Raw genomic sequence first — 24,174 nt, 5'->3', positions numbered from 1 at the left:
ACTGAGCGACTTTCATTTTCATGCCAAATTACTACTATAACTGAAAGTCATATACACGCCATCCACTCCAAGTTCTGCGCTTAATGATGCACGGTTTAAGCCCCTGTCTTCCGCCTCAAGGTTCCCAGTCCCCGCTGCTCTGAGCTTTACCAGGGAGCCCAAGGGAAGGTTCAGTTCAGTTCAGTTCATGTCCGACTCTCTGCGACCCCATGAACCACAACACGCCAGGCCTCCCTGTCCATCACCAACTCCCGGAGTTCACTCAGACTCACCTCCATCGAGTCGGTGATGCCATCCAACCATCTCATTCTCTGTCGTCCCCTTCTCCTCCCGCCCCCAATCCCTCCCAGCATCAGAGTCTTTTCCACTGAGTCAACTCTTCACATGAGGTGGCCAAAGTATTGGAGTTTCAGCTTTAGCATCAGTCCTTCCAATGAACACCCAGGACTGATCTCCTTTAGAATGGACTGGTTGGAAAGAGGAGAGTGAAAAGGTTGGCTTGAAGCTCAACATTCAGAAAACAAAGATCATGGCATCCGGTCCCATCACTTCATGGGAAATAGATGGGGAAACAGTGCCAGACTTTATTTTTGGGGGCTCCAAAATCACTGCGGATGCTGATTGCAGCCATGAAATTAAAAGACGCTTACTCCTTGGAAGGAAAGTTATGACCAACCTGGAGAGCATATTAAAAAGCAGAGACATTACTTTGCCAACCAAGGTCCGTCTAGTCAAGAATATGGTTTTCCCAGCGGTCATGTATGGATGTGAGAGTTGGGCTGTGAAGAAAGCTGATCGCAGAAGAACTGATGCTTAGAACACCAGCGACCCAGTGGGCCTACAGCAGGCTGGGCCGACACCTCGGCGTCCGCTGCGCCTCAGCAAGCCAGGCCTCCGGAAGCCGGCCGTCCCCGCCCCACCGGCCGCCGCGAGCCCCGACCTCAAGATGGCGGCGGGGGCGGAGCCTGCGCGGTCGCCCCGGGGCGGGGCCTGGCCGACGTGGCCGGGGGGCGGGGCCAGGCTGGGGGCGGTGCCAGCGGCCCAGCTCAGCCCGGCCGCCTCGGCCCGGGGGCGGGGGGCTTCGGCGGTCCGGCTGGAGCTCTCTTTTCCGCGGGGCAGGTTTGCGCCGTCGCTCCCTGGAGGCGTCATGAAGTCCCCGGTTTCGGACTTGGCCCCGAGCGACGGCGAGGAGGGCTCGGACCGCACACCGCTCCTGCAGCGCGCCCTGCGGGCGGAAACCGGTGAGTGGCTGCGCGATCCAGGGGGGTTTCGGGCGGGTGGCCGTCCCAAGGCGGAGGGTGTCCAGAGCCGCTCAGGCCGCTCTCGGGGGCTGAGATCGGGGAGCCCGGTGAGGGCCACCCTGAAGCCTCCGACCTCTCGGATGCCCAGAAGCCCGCTGCCGGGCCCGGGAGGCGAGCGGCGCCGGGAGGCCGGGGCCGGGCGGAGGCTCCGGCGGGACCTCGGCAGGTGCAGCCCCGGGGGCCTCGGCAGGTGCAGCCCCGGGGGCCTCGGCAGGTGCAGCCGGCGGGCTCGGGCGAGGACCTGCTGGGCGCCGCGGGCTCAGGGCGTCGGGCGATCTTCCGTAGTATTGAGCTGGGAACCCTGTGGAAGAACGAACTAGGGTAGAGAACCTTGAAATGAATGGGCAGAGGGCGGAGCGGAGGACCCCGAGGAAAAAGCGCCCTGGGGAAACCTGCAATTGAAGGCTGGAGGGCGGGAGGAGCCGTGGACTCTTCCTCCTTGTCACTGCCAGCTTGCCACAGCTGCTGGTCCTCCAGCATGTGATCTGGCATCTAGCTCCTTGGGCGTGGAGACAAAAAAAAAAAAAAAAGACTGAGGTTAACTTTGTTGCGTATGCGGAGGGAAATTATTGGATAACTCAGCGAGTATCTTGAAATTGTGCAGTAAAAGTTACTACATACATTTTTTCCCCGTATAGTTAGTTGTCTACAATGAAGTCGTAGCAGTCTAATAAGTTAGGAAACGGGTAGGCCACCCATAGATAGGCTCCAGATAGGCTATCCATAGAGCGCTAAGGTAATTTGTCCAAAGCCTTGCAGCAAATAGAAAAGCCTGTATAATACTTCACAACGCATCTTCCCTGAATTTGGGAAAATTAAAATATTTTGCTATCATGCTTCTTGAAAAGAAATCATAGCTAAAGAACAAATCACTTTGCATGCGTTCTGTAGTTTCAAAGATGTATGCTTGAGAAACAGCGCTGAATTAGAAATTTAACTTTTCTTGACCAAGAGCAGTATAACCTTTTAAGTTTGTTTTCATCATTACCAGATGGTGGCAGTAGAGGTAGCAACAGTATAGCTCCATCTGGCAACTAAGTGCTTATTTTTGTGGACGTTCAGGGTAAGCACTGTACCACAGTGGCGTTTTATCTGGAATTCGGATCTAGTTCCATAAACTGATCTTTTTTCATGACATATGAATTATATTTCTATAATCCTCTTCTCTGAAATAATCTAGTGTGAAATACAGAAATAAATGCCGTCATAAATATATTCACTAGAAACTACTATATTCTATTGCAATTGGGAAATATATATATATAATCAAATTTTAGCTCAGATGTTAAACAGAGTAGTTTTCAGGAAATGCAGAGTAAAACCGCAATGGGCCATTACATGCTTACTAAAATAACTCAAGTTAAAATGGCCAAAGATACCAAATACTGGCAAACTGATGGAATAGCTAGAACTCATATTTTGCTGGTAAGAGTGTAAAATGGTACAAGTACTTTGGAAAACTGGCAGTCTATTAATATTTTAAAGTTAAACATGCATGACCATAGTACCACACAATGTTTATAGCAGCCTTAATTCATAATATTCATAGTTAAAAACTGGAAACAACCTATCCATCAATCCATCAACAAATGACTGGATAAACTAATTGGGGTATATTCACACATACTCAGTGATAAAAAGTAACTACTGACACACGTGCTGTGGCTAAATCCCAGGTACACAGGAAACCACCATGTTAATGTATCTTTCAGTCAGTATGAAGTTCTAAACAAGCAAAACTAATCTGTAATAACAGGAAGCAGATCATTGGTTGCATGGAAGCTACAGGCAGGAAGGAGTTGCCTGCAGATACACTAGGGTACTTTTTGGGGTGATGGAAAAATTCTGCATCTTGACCAGGGATCACAGATATATACATCTGTCAAAATTCACCAAATTATACACTTGAAATGGGAGCATTTTATTGTGTGTAAAATATGCCTCAACAAAGTAGATTAAAAAAGAAAATTTTCACTCCTTTTGGGAAATGGAATGAGATGGAAATGAAATTTGAAAACAGTCCCTCCTTGATTCATGGGTTAAGTGTTCTTAGCCCTGTTCCTCATGCCTTGAGGTGGCTGTCTTTATTATAACCATTTCCCCTCTCATTTTTACTCTATACATCACCTACGGGAGAGGAAAAGAAGATAAAAACAGCAGCAACACATTGTTATTTTTTGCTACTTAAAATATAAGGGTTTTAGAGAAAAGTTACAGGGTGTTGGATTGGTCAACAATATTTTAAGTTAAGCTCTGTGCCTGGCGTGCTATGACAAGGACAAGAGAGGAGCAATGGGAAAGCAAAGATGGGCATAACCGCTTTATAAGAGGCACCAGGGGTTACCTCGTCTTCTGGCTCAGTAGTATCCCAGTCCTAGCTTCTGTGCATCTAATAGGAGAAACAAGATGGACTATTAGTTATATTTTTATTTAAATTATGTTCTGTATGTTTACTTTGCACATTTCAGACATTGTAGGTGTTTAAAAAAAAAAACTTTCCATCCAGAATTAGCTTTTTAGTGGTGTCTGAAGGAGTAAATCTTCAGCTGACCTTAAAATCACTCTTTCTGTATGTTTACATATGTTTTGGGCTTCCCTGGTAGCTCAGTGGGTAAAGAATCCGCCTGCAATGCAGGAGACCCTGGTTCAAGTCCTGGGTCGGGAAGATCCCTTGGAGAAGGGATAGGCTACCCACTCCAGTATTCTTGGGCTTTTCTGGTAGAAAGACTCTGCCTGCAATGCAGGAGACCCTGGTTCAATTCCTGGGTCAGGAAGATCCCCTGGAAAAGGGATAGGCTACCCACTCCAGTATTCTTGGGCTTCCCTGATAGCTCAGATGGTAAAGAATCCACCCACAATGCGGGAGACCTGGGTTTCATCCCTGGGTTGAGAAGATTCCCTGGGGGAGGGCATGGCAACCCACTCCAGTATTCTTGCCTGGAGAAGCCCCGTGTACAGAGGAGCTTGGCAGGCTACAGTCCATGGGGTCACAAAGAGTCCAACATAACTAAGCACAGTATGTATGTTTTACTTATCATTTGTTTGTTTTGGAACAAGCCTGTATGAAATTAGCAGTATCTTCTCTATGCCCATGTGTATAGTTTTGTTTATCAGAAGAGATAACAAAAGCTGATAAAATATACAGCAGTTAAAACACCTTAGAGACTAAACTACCATCTGGTGGGCAACATTTTATATATAAACAACCAAGAGCCAAAGAGATTAAGTTCCCAAAGATTGCTGCAGCTGTGTTAAAGTCTAACCAGAGTTCTTCTAGATTTTAGTCCCATCCTCCTTCCTTGTCACAACACTGCCACATTTGCATAACATTTGAGAAATTCCTATTTGCAAATTGCTTAATCATTTTTGTTGACTTCACAAATTTGAAAGTTCACCACTCACTCCATCATGGATAAGAGGACATGGTTTTGTTTTATAGGTAGTGCTTCTTTATTGAGAGCTAAAATTAAGGTATATTTCTATAGTGTTAAGAACCTCTCAGGTTGACCGAATATGACAGATTTCTCCATAACCTGACTGGTCTGCCTTTCAAGCATTTGTTTTTACATAGCCAAGTAGATTTCAGAGATGAACACCAAAGTGATGGGAGACATTGTGTTGCTGCAGACGGCACTATTTCATTCTTTTCTCTGGCTGAGTAATATTCCATTGTATATGTGTATCACATCTTCTTTATCCATTCCTCTGTTGATGAATATTTAGGTTGCTTAAATGTCCTGGACATTGTATACAGTGTTGCAATGAACACTGAGTGTGCATGTATCTTTTTGAATTATGATTTTCCCCAGATATGTGCCCAGCAATAGGAATGTTGGATCATGTGGTAACTCTATGTTTAGTTTTTTAAGGAATCTCCACATTGTTCTCCATAGTGTCTGTATCAATTTACATTCCCACTAACAGTGTAGAAGGGTTGCATTTTCTCCACACCCTCTACAGCATTTATTGTTTGCAGACTTTTGGATGATGGCCATTCTGACTGGTATGAGGTGATACCTCATTGTAGTTTTGATTTGTATTTTGCTAATAATTAGTAATATTAAACATCTTCTCATGTGATTTTTAGTCATCTATATGTCTTCTTCAGAGAAATGTCTGTTTAGGTCTTCTGGCCATTTTTTATTTGTTTTTTGTTTTTCTGAGCTGCATGAGCTGTTCGTGTATTTTAAAAGAGATTAATCCCTTGTTGGTTGCTTCATTTCCAGATCTTTTCTCCCATTTTGAAGGTTGTCTTTTCATTTTGCTTATGATTTCTTTTGCCATGCAAAAGCGTTTAATTAGGTCCCATTTGTTTATTTTTGGTTTTTATCTCCATTTACTCTTGGAAGTATATCAAAAAAGATCTTGCTGAAATTTATGTCAAAGAATGTTCTGCCTATGTTTTCCTTTAAGAGTTGTATAGTGTCCAGTCTTACTTTTAAGCCTTCAGTCCATTTTGAATTTATTTGTGTGTGTGGTGTTCAGGAGTGTAATAATTTTATTCTTCTACGTGTTGTCCAGTTTTCCCAGCACCACTTATTGAAGAGACTGTCTTTCTCCATTGTGGATTCTTGCTTCCTTTGTCACAGAGTAGGTGACCATAGGTGCCTGGGTTTATCTCTACTTTCTATCCTGCTCCATTGGCCTGTATTTCTGCTTCTCTGCCAGCACCGTACTGTTTTGAATACTGTAGCTTTGTATTCTAAAGTCAGGGAGCCTGATTCCTCTAATCTAGAGACTGTCACACTGAGTGAAGTCAGGTAGAGGAAGACAAATATGTTATATCACTTATATGTGGGATCTGAAAAAGGGGGACACAAAGGAACTTATGTGCAAAACGGAAATAGAGATACAGATGCAGAAACAACTTTACAGTTACGAAGACGTAATGAGGGAGGGGTAAATTGGAAGATTGAGATTGACAGATACATGCTGCTGCTGCTAAGTCACTTCAGTCGTGTCCGACTCTGTGCGACCCCATAGACGGAAGCCAACCAGGCTCCGCTGTCCCTGGGATTCTCCAGGCAAGAACACTGGAATGGGTTGCCATTTCCTTCTCCATGCTACTATATATAAAAAACAGGTGATTTTAAGGACCTACTGAATAACACAAGGAACTCTACTCAGTACTCTGTAATGACCTAAATGGGGAAAGAATCTAAAAAAGGGTGAATATATGTGTATGTATAACAGATTCACTTTGTTGTACACTTGAAAATAACACAACTTGTAAATCAGATCAACTAGTAATATATCCCCCAAAATGTTTTTAAGTGGTGGGGGGAAGGAAGGCTCAATGCTGATAAACCACAGGAATATATAGATTTTTCTGCTTAATTTAGATAGGAAGGAGGAAGGGAATTAGGCACACACATAACATTTCCATTCCTCACACTTCCCACCAGTTGAAGGTTTATTTTTGTGTGAATGAAATGTGTCTTGTATTTAATTAAATGGACTTTCAGAATACTGTTTGCACCGAAAATATGTTCATTCATGTTAGGAAAAGTCAGTTTTAGATCTCCTTAGACATTTCTTTGTGTTTAAAAGCAGAACATGGATCTGGAGGCAGGGTGCCTAATTGCCAATCCTAGTTTCACTACCTAACCTATCCTCTCTGTGCCTGTAAATCAGAGGAAATAATATCCCTAACTCATAGGACTATTGTGAAGATTAAATAAGCTAATAGAAAGTGCTTGGAATAGAGTTTGGCATATAGTAGCTGTTAATTACTATTATTACCATCAATTAAAACTGTTTGGATTTTGCATTCCTCAGAGCAGCTGGCACCAAAAAAAAAAAAAAGAGCCCCATTCTTCATGTCACACTCTATTAGAACTTGATTTTCCAGCTTATAATGGCATATCCTCTGCTTTATTTCATTTTTTTGTTGTTTTGTTTTGTTTTTTGCCTCTACTATTCTTTTGGGGCAAGAGGCAGATGGTTACATTGAAGTTTCAGTTATACAAGGTTTGTATAGTACTCACAAATATAACTTGTGTGCAATTACAGTCTTAAATATAAGGTATGGAGTGCTCATAGACAGCAACCATATTGCAGGGTGAAGGGAAGTGGGTCATCTTGTGATAATCAGTGTTAACATATTAAAGTAACTGAGTCCATTTTAGTGTGTTTTTATTTTTCTCTTTCAGAGTATGGATTTAAACAAGGCCTACATTTAATGTTGTGTGTTGGTCCCTCAGTCGTGTCCGACTCTTTGCAACCCCATGGGCTGTAGCCCGCCAGGCTCCTCTGTCCGTGAAATTCTTCAGGCAAATACATGTAATATTGTTGCATATATTTTAAAAATTAATATATTCAGTGCCTAACAGGAAAAAAATTAACTGAGTCCATTTTAATGGAATTTGTTTTCATGTAAATGGATATTAATTTGGGAGCTAGGAATAAATAAGGATTTATCAGAAGTGGGTTACCCATAAGACAGGCTGTGTGTGTGTGTGTGTGTGTTAGTTGCTCAGTCATGCCCAACTCTATGCAACCCCATGGACTGTATGTAGCTCGCCAGGCTCCTCTGTCCGTGGAATTCTCCAGGCAAGAATACTGGAGCGGGTTGCCCTTTCCTTTTCCAGGGGATCTTCCTGACCCATGGATTGAACCTGGGTCTCCTGCATCGCAGACAGATTCTTTACCATCTGAGCCACCAGAGAAGCCCAAGACAGGCTAACATTAGTTAAATATTACCCTTTTTAAAAGCAAAATTTACTTTAACCATTTAGATAGGAACTCTTTTTTAATGCAGTTTCCTGGCCAAGGAGCTCACTCATCGAAGCCCCCTCCTCTAAAGAAAGTCATCATCTTTGCATAGGTCAGTGCCCTTGACTATGAATTTTCCACCTCAGTCTCAGCCTCTCACCACTATTCAGTACATCCTTGCTCCTCAGCCAGGGCCGCTCGTCCCCAGTGCCAAACCCTCCCTCCGTGAATGGAGGCCAGGCATTCTCCAGTTCTCACCCCTCAGGCACCTCCTTACTCCAGCAGAAGCCTGGCCTTCTGGGCGCTCCACTCCCACTCCTCACTGCTGTCGGTTATCTTACAGCAACTGGTGGGGTCACTTCCTTCATACTCCGCACTGATGCCCCCAGACAATCACCCCTCCACTCTCAGGGCCATTCGGCTAGACCACTTCCCCCAACATGGTCTCCTCCTCTGCCCACTGCCCAGCCCTTTGCTTCATTGATCATAGGCTTTACCACCTGACACACGTCCATCTTTCCCGCTCTAACTCCCCGCTGTTATCTCGAGTGACTTCTCACGCACGTCCCCTCGAGTTCTCAGACTCAGACGTGTCTGACGGCTTCCTTCCCTCCTCAGTCGCCCCTTGGACTTGGTCCGCTCCTGTAACTGCCTTAACCACACCTAGAGTTCCTCCCTTCCTGCCTGTGCAGCTGCTCCACTTTGACCTCTCTCTCACTCCATCTGAACTTTCCGCCCACTGACGCCTCGTTTATCTTTATGGAAGATTTCACAGGGATCCAGAAGTAGAGAGAAGGTGTGTCTGTTTTATCTATTGTTAAGAGAACTTCATAGGTAGAACTGTGAACTTCCATCAAGAAACACCTCTTGGGGCTTCCCTTGTGGACCAGTGGTTAAGACTCTGCATGCCAAGGCAGGGAACATGGGTTAGATTCCTGCTCCAGGAAGACTCCACATGCCTCGGGGCAGTGTGCCACAACTACTGAGCCTGTTCTCCAGAGCCCATGCTCCAGAACAAAAGGATCTACCTCAGTGAGAAGCTGATGCATCACAATGAAGGGTAGCCCCCACTCCCCACAACTAGAGAAAGCCTACGTGCAGCAGGAAAAGACCCAGCACAGCCAAAAATAAATGTCAATAATTTTTTAAAAGATACACTTCTCGACTTTTCCATGCTCGCTCAGTCATGCCCAACTCTGTGACCCCATGGACTGTAGCCCGCCAGACTCTTCTGTCCATGGAATTTTCCAGGAAAGAACACTGGAGTGGGTTACCATTTCCTCCTCCAGGGGATCTTCCCAACCCAGGGATCAAATCTGCATCTCCTGCGTCTCCTGAATTGGGGTTAGTTCTTTACCAGCTGAGCCACTGGGGAAGCCACACTCTCTACTTTTAAGCCCCCTGAATATTTGTATGCCAACTCTTGCAGACACTGCTCTAGGCATTGAAGGTGGACAGCAGTGAACAACACAGCCGAAAAGCTCCTGCTTTCACTGAGCATTAGCCCTCTCCATTTTACTTGCTTCTTGAGTCAGAATCACACTCCAGCACTTTATTTCCTTGCTCGTACTCTGAACTCCTTTGTCCTCTTGCTTTGTCACCGCATCCATCTCAGTGGGAGCTATCTGCTTACCTGGTGCTTGCCTCTGAGTACAGGCAAGTTGTGCTTCAAGGTCAAACACAAGGGCAGATTGCTCGCCCCAGTTTTGGGTGGATGTTCGCTCACTCAGCAATTCTATATGTTTCACCGGGAACTTCACACCCCCACTCTCTTCAATAGCTTCTTTTTTCAACTCTTAATTTCTCAGAAATGAGAAATAACCTTGATCCCTAACATGCACGCTCAGTTGCTTCAGTCATGTTCACCTCTTTGCCACCCTGTAGACTACAGCTCGCCAGGCTCCTCTGTCCATGGGATTCTCTAGGCAAGAATACTGGAGTGGGTTGCCATGCCCTCCTCCAGGGAATCTTCCCCACCCAGGGACTGAACCCACATCTCCTGTGTCTCCTGCGCTACAGGCTGATTCTTTACCCACTGAGCCACCTGGGAAGCCCTAATTACCTCAATCCCTAATATCCAGAGAAAGCATTATAAAACAACAGTTCATAGTAATTGAAGCATATTATGGGTGTTCTAAATATTTCATTTGTACCACCCCAGTTGATCCTTGTAACCATAATCTAAACCATTTAAACTGATACTGAGCACACTGAGCTCAATAATTGTTCCCTATTGTTTTGTTATTAAATTAAGAAACCAGTGTTCCACTCAGTTACTGCAGCATCACAGTCCAGCCCCATAAGGTCATCTGCTGTTTCCTGCTCCTCTTTTCTAAATTAATTTATTTTTAATTTTGATGTTTTTTACATTGGAGGATGATTGTTTTACAATGTTGTATTGGTTTCTGCCATTACGACAACGCGAATCAATCATATATATATATATACACACACCTCCCTCCCACTTCCCATCCCACCTCTCTGGGCCATTACGGAACGCCACGCTGGGCCTCCTCTGTCAAATAGCAGTTTCCCACTGGCTATCTGTTTTCCACATGGTAGTATATATATGTCAGTGCGACTTTCTCAGGTCATCCTGTTCATCCTGCCCTCTCCTTCCCCTGTTGTGTGCACGAGTCCGTTCTCTACATCAGTATCTCCATGTCTTCCCTGTTAACAGGATCATCAGTACTATTTTTCTAGATTCCACATATATGAGTTAAAGTGTGATATGTTTTTTCCTCTTTCTGACCTTGTTGTTGCTGTTCAGTCGCTAAGTCATGTGTGACTTTTCATGACTCCAGGCTCCTCTATCCTTCACTATCTCCCAGACTTTGTTCAAATTCATGTCTGCTGAGTCAGTGATGTTGTCTAACCCTTCCTAACCTTTGCTATCTAACTGATGCTTCAGCCCTTCCAATGAATATTCGGGTGAATTTCCTTTAGGGTTGACTGGTTTGATATCCATGCAGTCCATGGAACTCTCAACAATCGTATGGGGTGGGAGGTGGAAGGGAGGTTCCAGAAGAAGGGAACACATGGATACCTATGGTAGATTCATGTTGATATATAGCAGAAACCAACACAATATTGTAAAGCAATTATCCTCCAATTAAAAATAAGTAAGTTTTTTTTTGAAAAAGAGTCTTCTCCAGCACCACAATTCAAAAGAATCAGTTCTTTGGCGCTCAGCCTTTTTTATGGTCCAACTCTATCTGTACATGACTACTGGAAAAAACCATAGCTTTGACTGTACAGACCTTTGTTGGCAAAGTGACGTCTCGGGTTTTTAATATGCTGTCTAGGATTGTCATAGCTTTCCTCCCAAGGATCAAGCATCTTTTAATTCCATGGCTGCAGCCACTATCTGCGGTGATTTTGGAGCCCAAGACTCACTTCACTCTGTATAACGGGTTCTAGGTTCAGCCACCTCACTACAACTGACTCAAGTTCATTCCCTTATATGACTAATATTCCATTGTATATATGGACCACATCTTCTGTATTCATTCATCTATCAATGGACATCTAACTGTGATCAGAAATCTTTCAACAAACACAAGCCCAGGGCCAGATGGCTTCCTGCCTGCTTTGTGCTCCCTCTTCTGGTTTCCACGCTGTGCGTGCCCTGCCTTCGTTTGCGTCTCCCTCCTCTAGCCTGCCCATGGCTTCTTGCATGTGGATGAAGACTCAGTGTTGTGTTCCTTCTCCCAGAGGTCTTCCTTGACCATCCCCTACCCCCCACACAGCATGGCTGCGTCCCTCTTGTGTCCCGTGTTGCACACGTATGCGTTTTGTAGCACTGTCATCTCGTCGGTATGACTTTCTCCAGCATAACTGGGAACGGAATTCTCTTTTACTGCCTGCCCTTCAGTACTTCATCTAATCTACACACAACCCAGTGAGGTGGATGGCAGTCACCTCATTTGGCAACGAAAAAACCTGAGAATGGAAACTCTTAGTGGACTTCCCCCAAGACACACCGCCAGTGAAAATCAGAGCTGAGATTCCATCAGCAGGTCTGCTTTGATCTAAATATGCCTGTGTTCTTTCAACTACACCTACTCCACATTCCTGAGTTGAAACCATGTTTTAGAAGCTGCTGTTTGTTTGCTGGGTGCTCTGCTCGTTATGCAAGCATGGTTTTACTTTGATTTCTGTGTGGCAGGTGCCCAATGAATGCACTCTCTCATTGTCATGCAAGCGCACTTGTCTTGAACCAGTTTCAAACACTGGCCACATTCACAGGTACATTTTGCTCTGTCACCATACGTTCCTTTAGTCTTGTCATACTTTCTTGAAACAAAATCTTTCCAACTGATTTGTAATCAACAACCATTTTTTTTAAACTAGGAACCATTTATTTGTAATATTTCTTAAACCCTCATAGTCATATACTTTGTGACTTCTGTGTTGGCGTTTTCTTTTCTGATTATTGAATGTGCCTCCCAAAGTTAAAATTGCCTGATCCGTAACTACTAGGTCAGATTTTCAAGTAATTGCACTGGTAATTTGAGATCGTTTTACTCACTTTTTCTCCACTTCCCAAACTTCTGGCACCAAGGATGGGGGAAGGGATAGTTAGGGAGTTTGGGATGGACATGTACACACTGCTATATTTAAAATGGATAGCCAACAAGGACCTAATATATAGCACAGGGAACTCTGCTCAATGTTATGTGGCAGCTTGGATGACAGGGGAGTTTGGAGGAGAATGGATACATGTATATGTGTGGCTGAATCCCTTTGCTATCCACCTGAAACTTTAACATTGTTAATCGGGCTATACCCCAGTACAAAATAAAAGGCTTAATTTAAAAAAAAAAACATGCCTTGTAGTTTGCAAACTGTCCTTAACTAAATAGCTGCCAATTTGCTTGGGGTGGAGAGCAAGAGTATCTAGATTCAGGTGACAGAGGCAGTGTGAATGAAACTTTATAAATATAGCTTCCACAGGTCTGGATTGAACTGTGGCAGGTGGTGCCACAGTTCAAACACCAACTCTACTCTTGAGAAAGGAATCAAGAAAGCCAATTGAAAAATTCTCTGTTAAAAGATGTCAATCTTTCACAAAGCTAAAATTGATAGCAGTTGTTAAGTGTATGAGTGCTTACAGAGAAGTGAGTTGGATTACAATATATTAATATACACCTAAATGCAGTTGTGCTGTGTTCATTAAAGCTTCAATCTGAATCTGTACCAAGACCATTGTACTCTTAAAAATATATCCTTGTGCAAAGCTGCTGCTGCTGCTGCTGCTAAGCCGCTTCAGTCACGTACGACTCTGTGCGACGCCATAGACGGCAGCCCACCAGGCTCCCCCGTCCCTGGGATTCTCCAGGCAAGAACACTGGAGTGGGTTGCCATTTCCTTCTCCATAGTGCAGAGCTCGGTCAATGAAAATACCAGGATTCCTGAGTAGGGACAACAGGCATATGTGTGTGTATATGTGCTTATTGTATTTGTGTATGTGCATACAATGCTAATATATCACTGCCAAATAAAACACACATATATCCATATATATGTATTTAACTTGTCGTTAGCAATTGAAATAGATTTTCATATCTTTAAAAACACTCAGTGTTGGCCGAACTTATGGTGTAAAACCCTGGATTGGCCACTTTGTCATTGTCACTTGGGGTCAGACAGCCTTCAGTCAGCTTCCTGAATTCTTATCTCCCCTCCAGTTCTGCCACTCAGTAAAAGAAGAAAAACAGAGACAGTAGGTGCATACACCTATAATTAGAGGGAAAAAAAATAGGTCAGACTCCTCCTGTCATATGATCTTCCTTTAACAGGTTTCTCCCACCCACTCTGCCTTTCCTTTTGTGTGTGTGTGTGTGTGTGTGCGCGTGTGGTACATTCTGTTACTGGGCTTTTTACCGCGGGCCCTTTAAGCAAGACCAACTGAGCAACTGTCACAGGGGCTGCAACTGCCATAGATTCTGCAAGTTTGCTTCTGGATTCTTAAATACTTAGTTCAGGAAAAGCTTAAGCATTAATCATGGCTTCTGATTCAAACCCAGCCTCTGAGGATGGTTTTCAAGGTAAGAAATTGATTGTGGCGGGGGGGTGGGGGGCGGACAGTGGCGAAGGGGATTCATGCCCTGGCCTTAGCAGAAAGTTTTTTATATGCTGAGATATGTTTATGATGAGAGATGACTACTAACCCATAGTTAGTAATGTACACAGTATGCTGAATACTCAAGGACTTACTGGCCATGTTTGAGATAGTTTTTCAGCAATAGCAATGCCATTAAACCCCTTTACCTGTGTTTCTCTTGTCAGCTGACAGGGATTGGGGGTTCAGTTTTGACTCCAGAATGCAGATTTTTCTGAGCAAAGTTAATAAAACTGGTGCCTCCATGTTTTAAGAAACCATCCTACAGTTGAGGCTCTCATATGTTAAATGTTTATCAAAGCTACAGATACCGGAACAAATTCTCCTTGATACATGCTTTTAGGTATACTTCATCTGAGAATATTCTCAGAAAAATATTCATGATTTACTAACGTGTGTACATCTAAGAAGTGACCTTTTTAATGATTTAGACAATATGATCTAAGTTATTTTCATGGAAGTTTTACCCAAGTCTTTATTTCAGCTCCAGTGTGCTGCTCTGCTCGTTACAACCTAGCATGTTTGTCCTTTTTTGGTTTCTTCGTTCTCTATTCATTACGGGTGAATCTGAGTGTTGCACTGGTGGACATGGTGGATTCAAACACGACTGCCAAAGATAACAGGACGTCCTACGAGTGTGCAGAGCATTCTGCTCCCATAAAAGTTCTTCACAACCAAACGGTGAGTGCTGTTTTTTCAAGCAGACGATCTTAATCGTAAAATACTTCCAGGTCAACATATTGAAAAACATTGAATTTGTTCATCCTACAGAAACACAAACTCTTTCTTCATGTAAACCCTGAATCATTTTGTGTTTTCCCAGTCACTGGTTAGCTGCTGCTGCTGTACCCTGATCTGTTAAAAGTAACTTTTAAGTTTCCTCCATAAACATGCCATCCTTGAAGAGAATTTGGAAAAACCTGTCTGGCATACTGGGAAATTAGATTGTTTTAGATGTTGCTAAATAGTTTTCATGGGAACAATATTTAATAGCTGTACACTTTTTAAAAGGTTCCTGTTGCAGGAGAACTATTTTATCTGATTATTTTTGGCTCCGCTGAGTCTTTGTTGCTGCGTGGGCTTTTCTCTCCTTGCAGCAAGTGGGGGCTCCTCTCTAGTTGCAGTGAGCAGGCTTCTCATTGTGGTGGCTTCTCTTGTTGCGGAGCAAGAGCTCTAGGGTGTGCGGGCTTCAGTGACTGTGGCTCAGTAGTTGCAGTTCCCCAGACTCTAGAGTACAGGCTCAATAGTTGTGGTGCTTGGGCTTGGTTGTTCCACGTTATGGGGGATCTTCACAGGTCAGGGATTGAGCATGTGTCTCCTGCATTGTCTGACTGATTCTTTACCACTGACCCACCAGGGAAGCCCTCTGTTGCAGGAGAATTTAAACAATCTCAACTACAAGGGTGAAAAATAAGAATTCATCAATTTCTTTTCAAAAATCTATAACATGTCTCACCTAAGCTACTTACATCATTTTGGCCCCCTCGTATTCTAGTGGAATTGATGAGTAGGAAATGTCTTTTAACTAGTGGCAGCACACAGTAAGGTGAATATGAAGATTTTAAAATTTTCTTTATCTATATTTTTGGTCGTGCTGGGTCTTTGTTGCTGCGCATGGGCTTTCTCTAGTTCATCATTTGTTCAGAATTGAGTTTTACACATATTAAACGTTTTATTTTGCATGGAGACAATACAGGGGGGAAAGGCTGGTGTCGTTTTATAAGCATATTTTTATCCATCTTCAGTGCTCATCAAGGAGCCAGATCCCATGTTAGGTGAGTCTTCTCTGCCATTTACAGATGAGAAGACTTCCGTCTTCTCAAACAGGGAAGAGGGTTTCTGCCCCCAAATAAGCACATGTACAAAAATAATGACATCAAAAATCTTTACGTTGGACTTTGATAATGCTACTGAATACATGTTAAGGGTACATATCACCCACTTTCCCTACCTTAACCTATAATTGCTAGATACTTAATGAAGCCCTGGAATTTTACAGAGAAGCTACAGTATGGTACTGTAAACAAAGATAATTATGGATTTGCTTTGTATTTTTCCTTTCCACAAGTTCTTCTGATAATTCAACTACTTGAAAAGTAGTTTTCAAGTGAAGTAGTTTTCAAGTGTTTTAGTCACTAATTGTGTCCGACTCTTTGCAATCCCATGGACTCTAGCCCACCAGGCTCCTCTGTCCATGGACTTCTCCAGGCCAAAATACAGGAGTGGGTAGCCATTCCCTTCTCCAGGGGATCTTCCCAAACCAGGGATCAAACCGAGGTCTCCTGCATTGCAGGCAGATTCTTTAGCATCTGAGCCACCTATCTGCCTTATATTCACAATAAGAAGAAATCCCAAATGGTTCTTAACACATGGGTTAAGTTACATGGCTGCGTGTACTAAAGATTCAGATACCCAGTTGTCAAATCTTCATATTCGGACTTCCCTGGTGGTGCAGTGGATAGGAATCTGCCTGCCAATGCAGGACACAGGTTCGATCCTTTGTCCTGGAAGATTCTACATGCCATGGAGCAAAGAAGCCCATGGGCCACAACTCATGAGCCTGTGCTCTGCGATAAGAGAAGTCACTGCAATGAGAAGCCCATGTACTGCAGCTAGAGGGTAGCCCCTACTCGATGCAACTAGAGAAAGCCCATGCACAGCAACAAAGACCCAGCACGACCAAAAATATAAATAAAGAAAATTTTAAAATCTTCATATTCACCTTACTGTATGCTGCCACTAGTTAAAAGACATTTCCTACTCACATGAAGTGTCTGACTTGGTTTCAGTTCCTGCTGTGTTGTACTGCTCTATGTCCTCGTTTCAGTGCTTGCTCTGAAATGGGGAGATGTTATCTATATCTTTGCATACTAGTAGCTAACATTAAGTGATTACTTAGCATGTGTCAGGCCTTATCTTATGTGCCTTTTCCATTTAATCTTCCCAGATTACAAATCCAGAAAGTAACAGAGCTGGTCTTGAACCCAGTCCTAGCTCTAAAGTATCCTGATCAGTAACTTTCTGAATCAGCCCTCTGCCTTTTTTGAGCCTTCTTTGTCACAAAACATCTACAATTCGCCCCATAGTCTAGTTTTATAAAATAGCAAGCATGCCTGCACATTATGACTTTCAATGATTTTCCATCCACTCCTAGAACCTGCATGTCTGTATCACATTGACTCACCCACCCAAGAGGAAGTCCGCATGTTCTTCAGTCTCCATCAGTGGTTCTGGGGCGTCTCCTGGTAGTCCAGTGGTTAGGACTCGGTGCTTTCACTGGTATGGCCTAGGTTCAGTCCCTGGTTGGGGAATTAAGATCGCACAGGCCTCACAGCCAAAAAACAAACGAACAGGAGAAAAAAGAACAGTGTTTCAAAATTACATTCTTATGTACTCACATGCCAGTAAGAGAAAGGAGCCATTTTATCAAGATGTTAAAAAGCTGGGTTTTTTTAAATGTTTTTATTTGGTGGAAATTTTCTTTACAACGTTCTGTTGGTTTCTGCTGTACAACAACGGAAATCAGTCATAATTATGTATATATATCCATAGCCTCCCTCACCTCCCCTCATCCCACCCCGTCTAGATTGTCACAGAGCACCAGGGTGGGCTCCCTGTGTTCTGTAGCGACTGCCCACTCTTTATTTTACACGAGTGTGTATGTATCCCAGTGCTGCCTTCTCCATTCATTCCCACCGTCCCTTCCCCCTGCTGTGTCCAGAAATCCATCCTCCACTAATTTCATCAGTACCATTTCTCTAGCTTCCATATATATATGTTAATAGGCGATACTTGTTTTTCTCTTTCTGACTTACTCCACTCTGTAACAGGCTCTAGGCAGAAACCTCAGGCACTGTTAGTGGGAATGTAAGCTGATGCAGCCATTATGGAGAAGAGTGTGGAGTATTCCTCAAAAAAAAAGAGGACTAAAACGACCATATGATCGAGCAATCCCACTACTGAGCGTACACCCTGAGAAAACCACAGTTCTAGAAGACATATGCACCCCAGTGTCCATGGTAGCACTATTTACAACAGCCCAGCGTGGAGGATGAATGGATAAAGCTGTGGCGCATAAACACGATGGACTGTTCCTTAGCCATAAAAGACTTTTTTTTTTTTTCCTATTCTTTATAGGGTAAAAAGTACCAGTGGGATGCAGAAACTCAAGGATGGATCCTCGGGTCTTTTTTTTATGGCTACATCATCACACAAATTCCTGGCGGATATGTTGCCAGCAGAAGTGGGGGGAAGCTGCTGCTAGGATTCGGGATCCTCGGTACCGCGGTCTTCACCCTCTTCACTCCCCTCGCTGCCGATTTCGGAGTCGGAGCCCTCGTCACACTCAGGGCACTAGAAGGACTAGGAGAGGTACCCTTTTTTCTCTTTTATTTTCTTCTTACCCCTTCTCATTTCCTTATCTTCTTCAAGATATCATTCTTTGGTATGAACATCAGCCAAAAAAAAAAAAAAATGACACTGAAAGATAATAGGGATTTATTTTTTAACTACAAACTGATTAAATCATAAAATAACATGAGTAGATTTTTGTTTGTGGTCGATGAGATCTCCAGTGGAAGCACTCCAAAATTAGAAGCTTTACTCAAAGACCAGAGAAAACATTTTCTAGGGGACACTTCCTAGCTCCCCCAGCTCCCTCCTACTGAGGAGATAAGGAGGTGAAAAAGTGTTAGTCTCATCCAGGCCTTAAATAAAGCAGGTGGGTAAAGTTAACATGGAGAGGAATCCCTTTATATCTGTGTGGGAAAAACACTGACTGGAGTAATAAAATCCAGTCATATAATAATGGCTAGAAAACTTTGGAAATTGCCAAGTGCTATTTAAATTTAAAGCTTTGGTCATCCATCTGAACGATCCTTACCAAATAGAGGTATACCAAATAAACTCTTCTTGATTACAAAATAAAACTAGCCCCCTAATACCAGGTTCCTCTTCTCCTTACCTAGGTAAAATACCTGTTTTACAGATAAAGACACGGACATTCTAAGAGGTTAACTAATCTTTCTGAGGCTACAACAGCTAGTGAATGGTCAAGGAGAGCAGTGAATCCACCACTTTGAATCTACCAGAATCTATTCCTTCCTGTTCCCTGTAGCATTTCCTCCTCTCCCAAGTCTCTATGGACCTCCCTGCTTTCACTGTTCTGTTTCTTCTCCATTATCAGTAATTGGTATTTTTTTTTAAATCGAGGCATAATAGATATACAATATTATGTAAATCTCAGATGTACAACATAGTGATTCAAAACTTCTATGGATTATATTCCATTTGTAACTATTATAAAATATTATATTCCCTGTGATATATAATTTCCTGACAGCTTATCTATTTTATACCTAGTGGTTTGTATTAATACCTCTAAATACCCTACTCCTATCTTGCCCCTCCACTAATTGGCATTTACTAGGCTGATTTTATGACCAGAAAACTTAAAAAAAAAAAACAAAACCGTAAACACTCTAATTGAGTGTTTTTTGGTAGGACCATTTTTCCTGTTGATAAGAGTGAATTTGAATTTTCTTCTAGTATCCCACAGTATTAGATCAGTATATTTAGTTATGTATTGGTTACATTTCCATTTCATTCAGGCCTTAAAGTAGATGAGTAAAGTTAACATTGAGAAGAATCCCTTTATAACATCACTCAATACATTCTTTCATATTTTTTTATAACCCTTACCTTGCAGTCCTCAAACCAGTTGACAGAATCCACAAATCTTTGTTCAGATTTTTAAAGTACTTCAGTTCAGTTCAGTTCAGTTCAGTCGCTCAGTTGTGTCCGACTCTCCGCAACTCCATGAATCACAGCACGCCAGGCCTCCCTGTCCATCACCAACTCCCGGAGTACACTCAAACCCACGTCCACAGAGTCGGTGATGCCATCCAGCCATCTCATTCTCGGTCGTCCCCTTCTCCTCCCACCCCCAACCTTTCCCAGCATCAGAGTCTTTTCCAGTGAGTCAACTCGTCGCATGAGGTGGCCAAAGTATTGCAGTTTCAGCTTTAGCATCAGTCCCTCCAATGAACATCCAGGATTGATCTCCTTTAGAATAGACTGGTTGGATCTCCTTGCAGTATAAGGGACTCTCAAGAGTCTTCTCCAACACCACAGTTCAAAAGCATCGATTCTTCGGCAATCAGCTTTCTTCACAGTCCAACTCTCACATCCATACATGACCACAGGAAAAACCATTGCCTTGACTAGACGGACCTTGGTTGGCAAAGTAATGTCTCTGCTTTTTAATATACTATCAAGGTTGGTCATAACTTTCCTTCCAAGGAGCAAGCGTCTTTTAATTTCATGGCTGCAATCAGCATCTGCAGTGATTTTGGAGCCCAAAAAAATAAAGTCTGACACTGTTTCCACTGTTTTTCCATCTATTTCCCATGAAGTGATGGGACCAGATGCCATGATCTTTGTTTTCTGAATGATGAGCTTCAAGCCAACCTTTTCACTCTCCTCTTTCACTTTCATCAAGAGGCTTTTGAGTTCCTCTTCACTTTCTGCCATAAGGGTAGTCATCTGCATATCTGAGGTTATTGATATTTCTCCCAGCAATCTTGATTCCAGCTTGTGCTTCTTCCAGCCCAGCGTTCCTCATGATGTACTCTGCATATAAGTTAAATAAGCAAGGTGACAATATACAACCTTGACGTACACCTTTTCCTATTTGGAACCAGTCTGTTGTTCCATGTCCAGTTCTAACTCTTGCTTCCTGACCTGCATACAGGTTTCTCAAGAGGCAGGTCAGGTGGTCTGGGATTCCCATCTCTTTCAGAATTTTCCACAGTTTATTGTGATCAACACAGTCAAAGCCTTTGGCATAGTCAATGAAGCAGAAATAGATGTTTTTCTGAAACTCTCTTGCTTTCTCCATGATCCAGCGGATGTTGGCAATTTGATCTCTGGTGCCTCTGCCTTTTCTAAAACCTGCTTGAACATCTGGGAGTTCACGGTTCACATTCTGCTGAAGCCTGGCTTGGAGAATTTTGAGCATGACCTTAACTAGCGTGTGAGATGAGTGCAATTGTGCGGTAGTTTGAGCATTCTTTGGCATTGCCTTTCTTTGGGATTGGAATGAAGACTGACCTCTTCCAGTCCTGTGGCCACTGCTGAGTTTTCCAAATCTGCTGGCATATTGAGTGCAGCACTTTCACAGCATCATCTTTCAAGACTTGAAATAGCTCAACTGGAATTCCATCACCTCCACTAGCTTTGTTAGTAGTGATGCTTTCTAAGGCCCACTTGACTTCACATTCCAAGATGTCTGGCTCTAGGTCAGTGATCACGTTATCGTGACTATCTTGGTTGTGAAGATCTTTTTTGTACAGTTCTTCTGTGTATTCCTGCCACCTCTTCTTAATATCTTCTGCTTCTGTTAGGTCCATACCATTTCTGTCTTTTATCGAGCCCATCTTTGCATGAAATGTTCCCTTGGAATCTCTAATTTTCTTGAAGAGGTCTCTTGTTTTTCCTATTCTGTTGTTTTTCTCTATTTCTTTGCATTGATCACTGAGGAAGTCTTTCTTATCTCTCCTTGCTATTCTTTGGAACTCTGCATTCAGATGCTTATATCTTTCCTTTTCTCCTTTGCTTTTCTCCTCTCTTCTTTTCACAGCTATTTGTAAGGCCTCCTCAGACAGCCATTTCGCTCTTTTGCATTTCTTTTCCATGGGGATGGTCTTGGTCCCTGTCTCCTGTACAATGTCACGAACCTCCGTCCAGAGTTCATCAGGCACTCTATCCATCAGATCTAACTATGAGGTATTTTCACTCAACACTGTAAAGGCATGTCACTCCACGAAACCTGATTCTGGTTTGAGTCTTATCCAGAAATTTTTCTTGCAACAAAATACTGAACTGAATTTAAAACATTAACAAAACTACTTTGTATTTCATCAGAAATGCCTTTTTCCCTTCTCAGGGTGTCACATTTCCAGCCATGCATGCCATGTGGTCTTCGTGGGCTCCCCCTCTTGAAAGAAGCAAGCTTCTGAGTATTTCATATGCAGGTGAGATAACCATTTTTATAAAGATTTTTGCTACAGTTTGTTATCTACACATCAACCTTGGGGGAAAGGTATACCCCAGAGTCATGCAGTGTCAGGTGTTTCCTTTGGGGAAAAATAAAGTTTTGAGGATACAACTTTGTTGTTAATGGTTTTCCTTGGCTCACTAACATAGCGATGTGGCATAATTGACTACTGTCGTTTTCTTCATCTGCCATCCTTTATTTCAAAGCATGCTGCCTTTTCAGATGTTGGTATAGAGAATGCTTTAACAGAACAAAATCCCAAAAAAGCTGGAAAATTGAATACTTGTGTCCTTAAATTGTGATTTCTGGTTTGATCATCTCATAAGCATGTCATGACTTTGAATCCCTCCCTTCAGACACCTTTTTTTTCCCCTATGCATTATTTGCTATCGTTTTGATCTATAGGTAATATAGCATGAGCTTTATATGTGAATTATAATTCCTCCAGCTCACATACTGAATGAAAACTTTTTGATCTGACCACTTTTAAATACAGTGGTTGAGAAAGACCTCTCTTGCAGTGGCAAAGCTAGAGTCTGAAGAATGAGATGAACCAGTCAGTTCAGTTCCATTCAGTCACTCAGTCATGTCCAACTCTTTGCAACCCCGTGAATCTCAGCATGCCAGGCCTCCCTGTCCATCACCAACTCCTGGAGTTCACTCAACCTCATGTCCATCGAGTCGGTGATACCATCCAGCCATCTCACCCTCTGTCGTCCCCTTCTCCTGCCCCCAATCCCTCCCAGAATCAGTCTTTTCCAGTGAGTCAACTCTTCGCACGCAGTGGCCAAAGTATTGGAGTTTCAGCTTTAGCATCAGTCCTTCCAATGAACACCCAGGACTGATGTCCTTTAGAATGGACTGGTTGGATCTCCTTGCAGTCCAAGGGACTCTCAAGAGTCTTCTCCAACACCCCAGTTCAAAAGCATCAGTTCTTCGGCACTCACCTTTCTTCACAGTTCAATTCTCGCATCCATACATGACCACTGGAAAAACCATAGCCTTGACTAGATGGACCTTTGTTGGCAAAGTAATGTCTCTGCTTTTTAATATGCTATCTAGGTTGGTCATAACTTTCCTTCCAAGGAGTAAGCGTCTTTTAATTTCATGGCTGCAATCAGCATCAGCAGTGATTTTGGCACCCCCCCAAAATAAAGTCTGACACTATTTCCACTGTTTCCCCATCTATTTCCCATGAAGTGATAGGATCTGATGCCATGATCTTAGTTTTCTGGGTGTTGAGCTTTAAGCCAACTTTTTCACTCTCCTCTTTCACTTTCATCAAGAGGCTGCTTAGTTCCTGAGGTTATTGATATGTCTCCCGGCAATCTTGATTCCAGCTTGTGCTTCGTACAGCCCGCGTTTCTCATGATGTAACCTGCATATAAGTTAAATAAGCAGGGTGACAATATACAGCCTTGACATACTCCTTTTCCTGTTTGGAACCAGTCTGTTGTTCCATGTTCAGTTCTAACTGTTGCTTCCTGACCTGCATATAGGTTTCTCAGGAGGCAGGTCAGGTGGTCTGGTATTCCCATCTCTTTCAGAATTTTCCATAGGTTACTAGCCTGACCTTGGGGCTGCTGTTGCTGCTGCTAAGTCACTTCAGTGGTGTCCGACTCTGTGTGACCCCATAGACAGAAGCCCACCAGGCTTCCCCTTCCCTGGGATTCTCCAGGCACGAACACTAGAGTGGGTTGCCATTTCCTTCTCCAATGTGTGAAAGTGAAGTCGCTCAGTCGTGTCCGACCCTTAGCGACCCCACAGACTGCAGCCCACCAGGCTCCTCCATCCGTGGGATTTTCTAGGCAAGAGTACTGGAGTGGCTTGCCATTGCCTTCTCCGCAGAGTTTATCAAATTGCCTTCCCTGCGGCACTTCAACCCGACGGGAAATAAGGTTAGCGGGCCCCGCCTACATTTTTCCTTTCCAAAGTAGGTTATTACAAAAAAAATAATAATAATAAAATCAGATTTGGTA

General features: G+C 43.1%; 1 protein-coding gene across 2 annotated transcripts in view; it reads left to right on the top strand.

Moving 5' to 3' along the window:
* Positions 1-1,003: 1,003 nt before the first annotated feature.
* SLC17A5 (solute carrier family 17 member 5) overlaps positions 1,004-24,174 on the top strand; it is an 84,617-nt gene continuing 61,446 nt past the window's right edge. The window contains exons 1-4 of one of the 2 annotated variants that reach the window (XM_088840538.1): positions 1,004-1,241; positions 14,624-14,820; positions 18,277-18,510; positions 22,085-22,172. In XM_088840538.1, coding sequence (XP_088696664.1) covers positions 1,148-1,241; positions 14,624-14,820; positions 18,277-18,510; positions 22,085-22,172 — 613 coding nt within the window. In that variant the 5' untranslated portion in view covers positions 1,004-1,147. The remainder of the gene's footprint in view (positions 1,242-14,623; positions 14,821-18,276; positions 18,511-22,084; positions 22,173-24,174) is intronic. The other variant, XM_055433781.2, reaches the window with a different exon arrangement.

Source organism: Moschus berezovskii, chromosome 10, assembly GCF_049115385.1.
Source record: "Moschus berezovskii isolate FMDL1 chromosome 10, NW_MosBer_1.0, whole genome shotgun sequence".
Lineage (NCBI taxonomy): Eukaryota > Metazoa > Chordata > Mammalia > Artiodactyla > Moschidae > Moschus > Moschus berezovskii.
The sequence above is the reverse complement of the archived record's forward strand: the minus strand, read 5'-3'. Positions and strand labels throughout refer to the sequence as shown.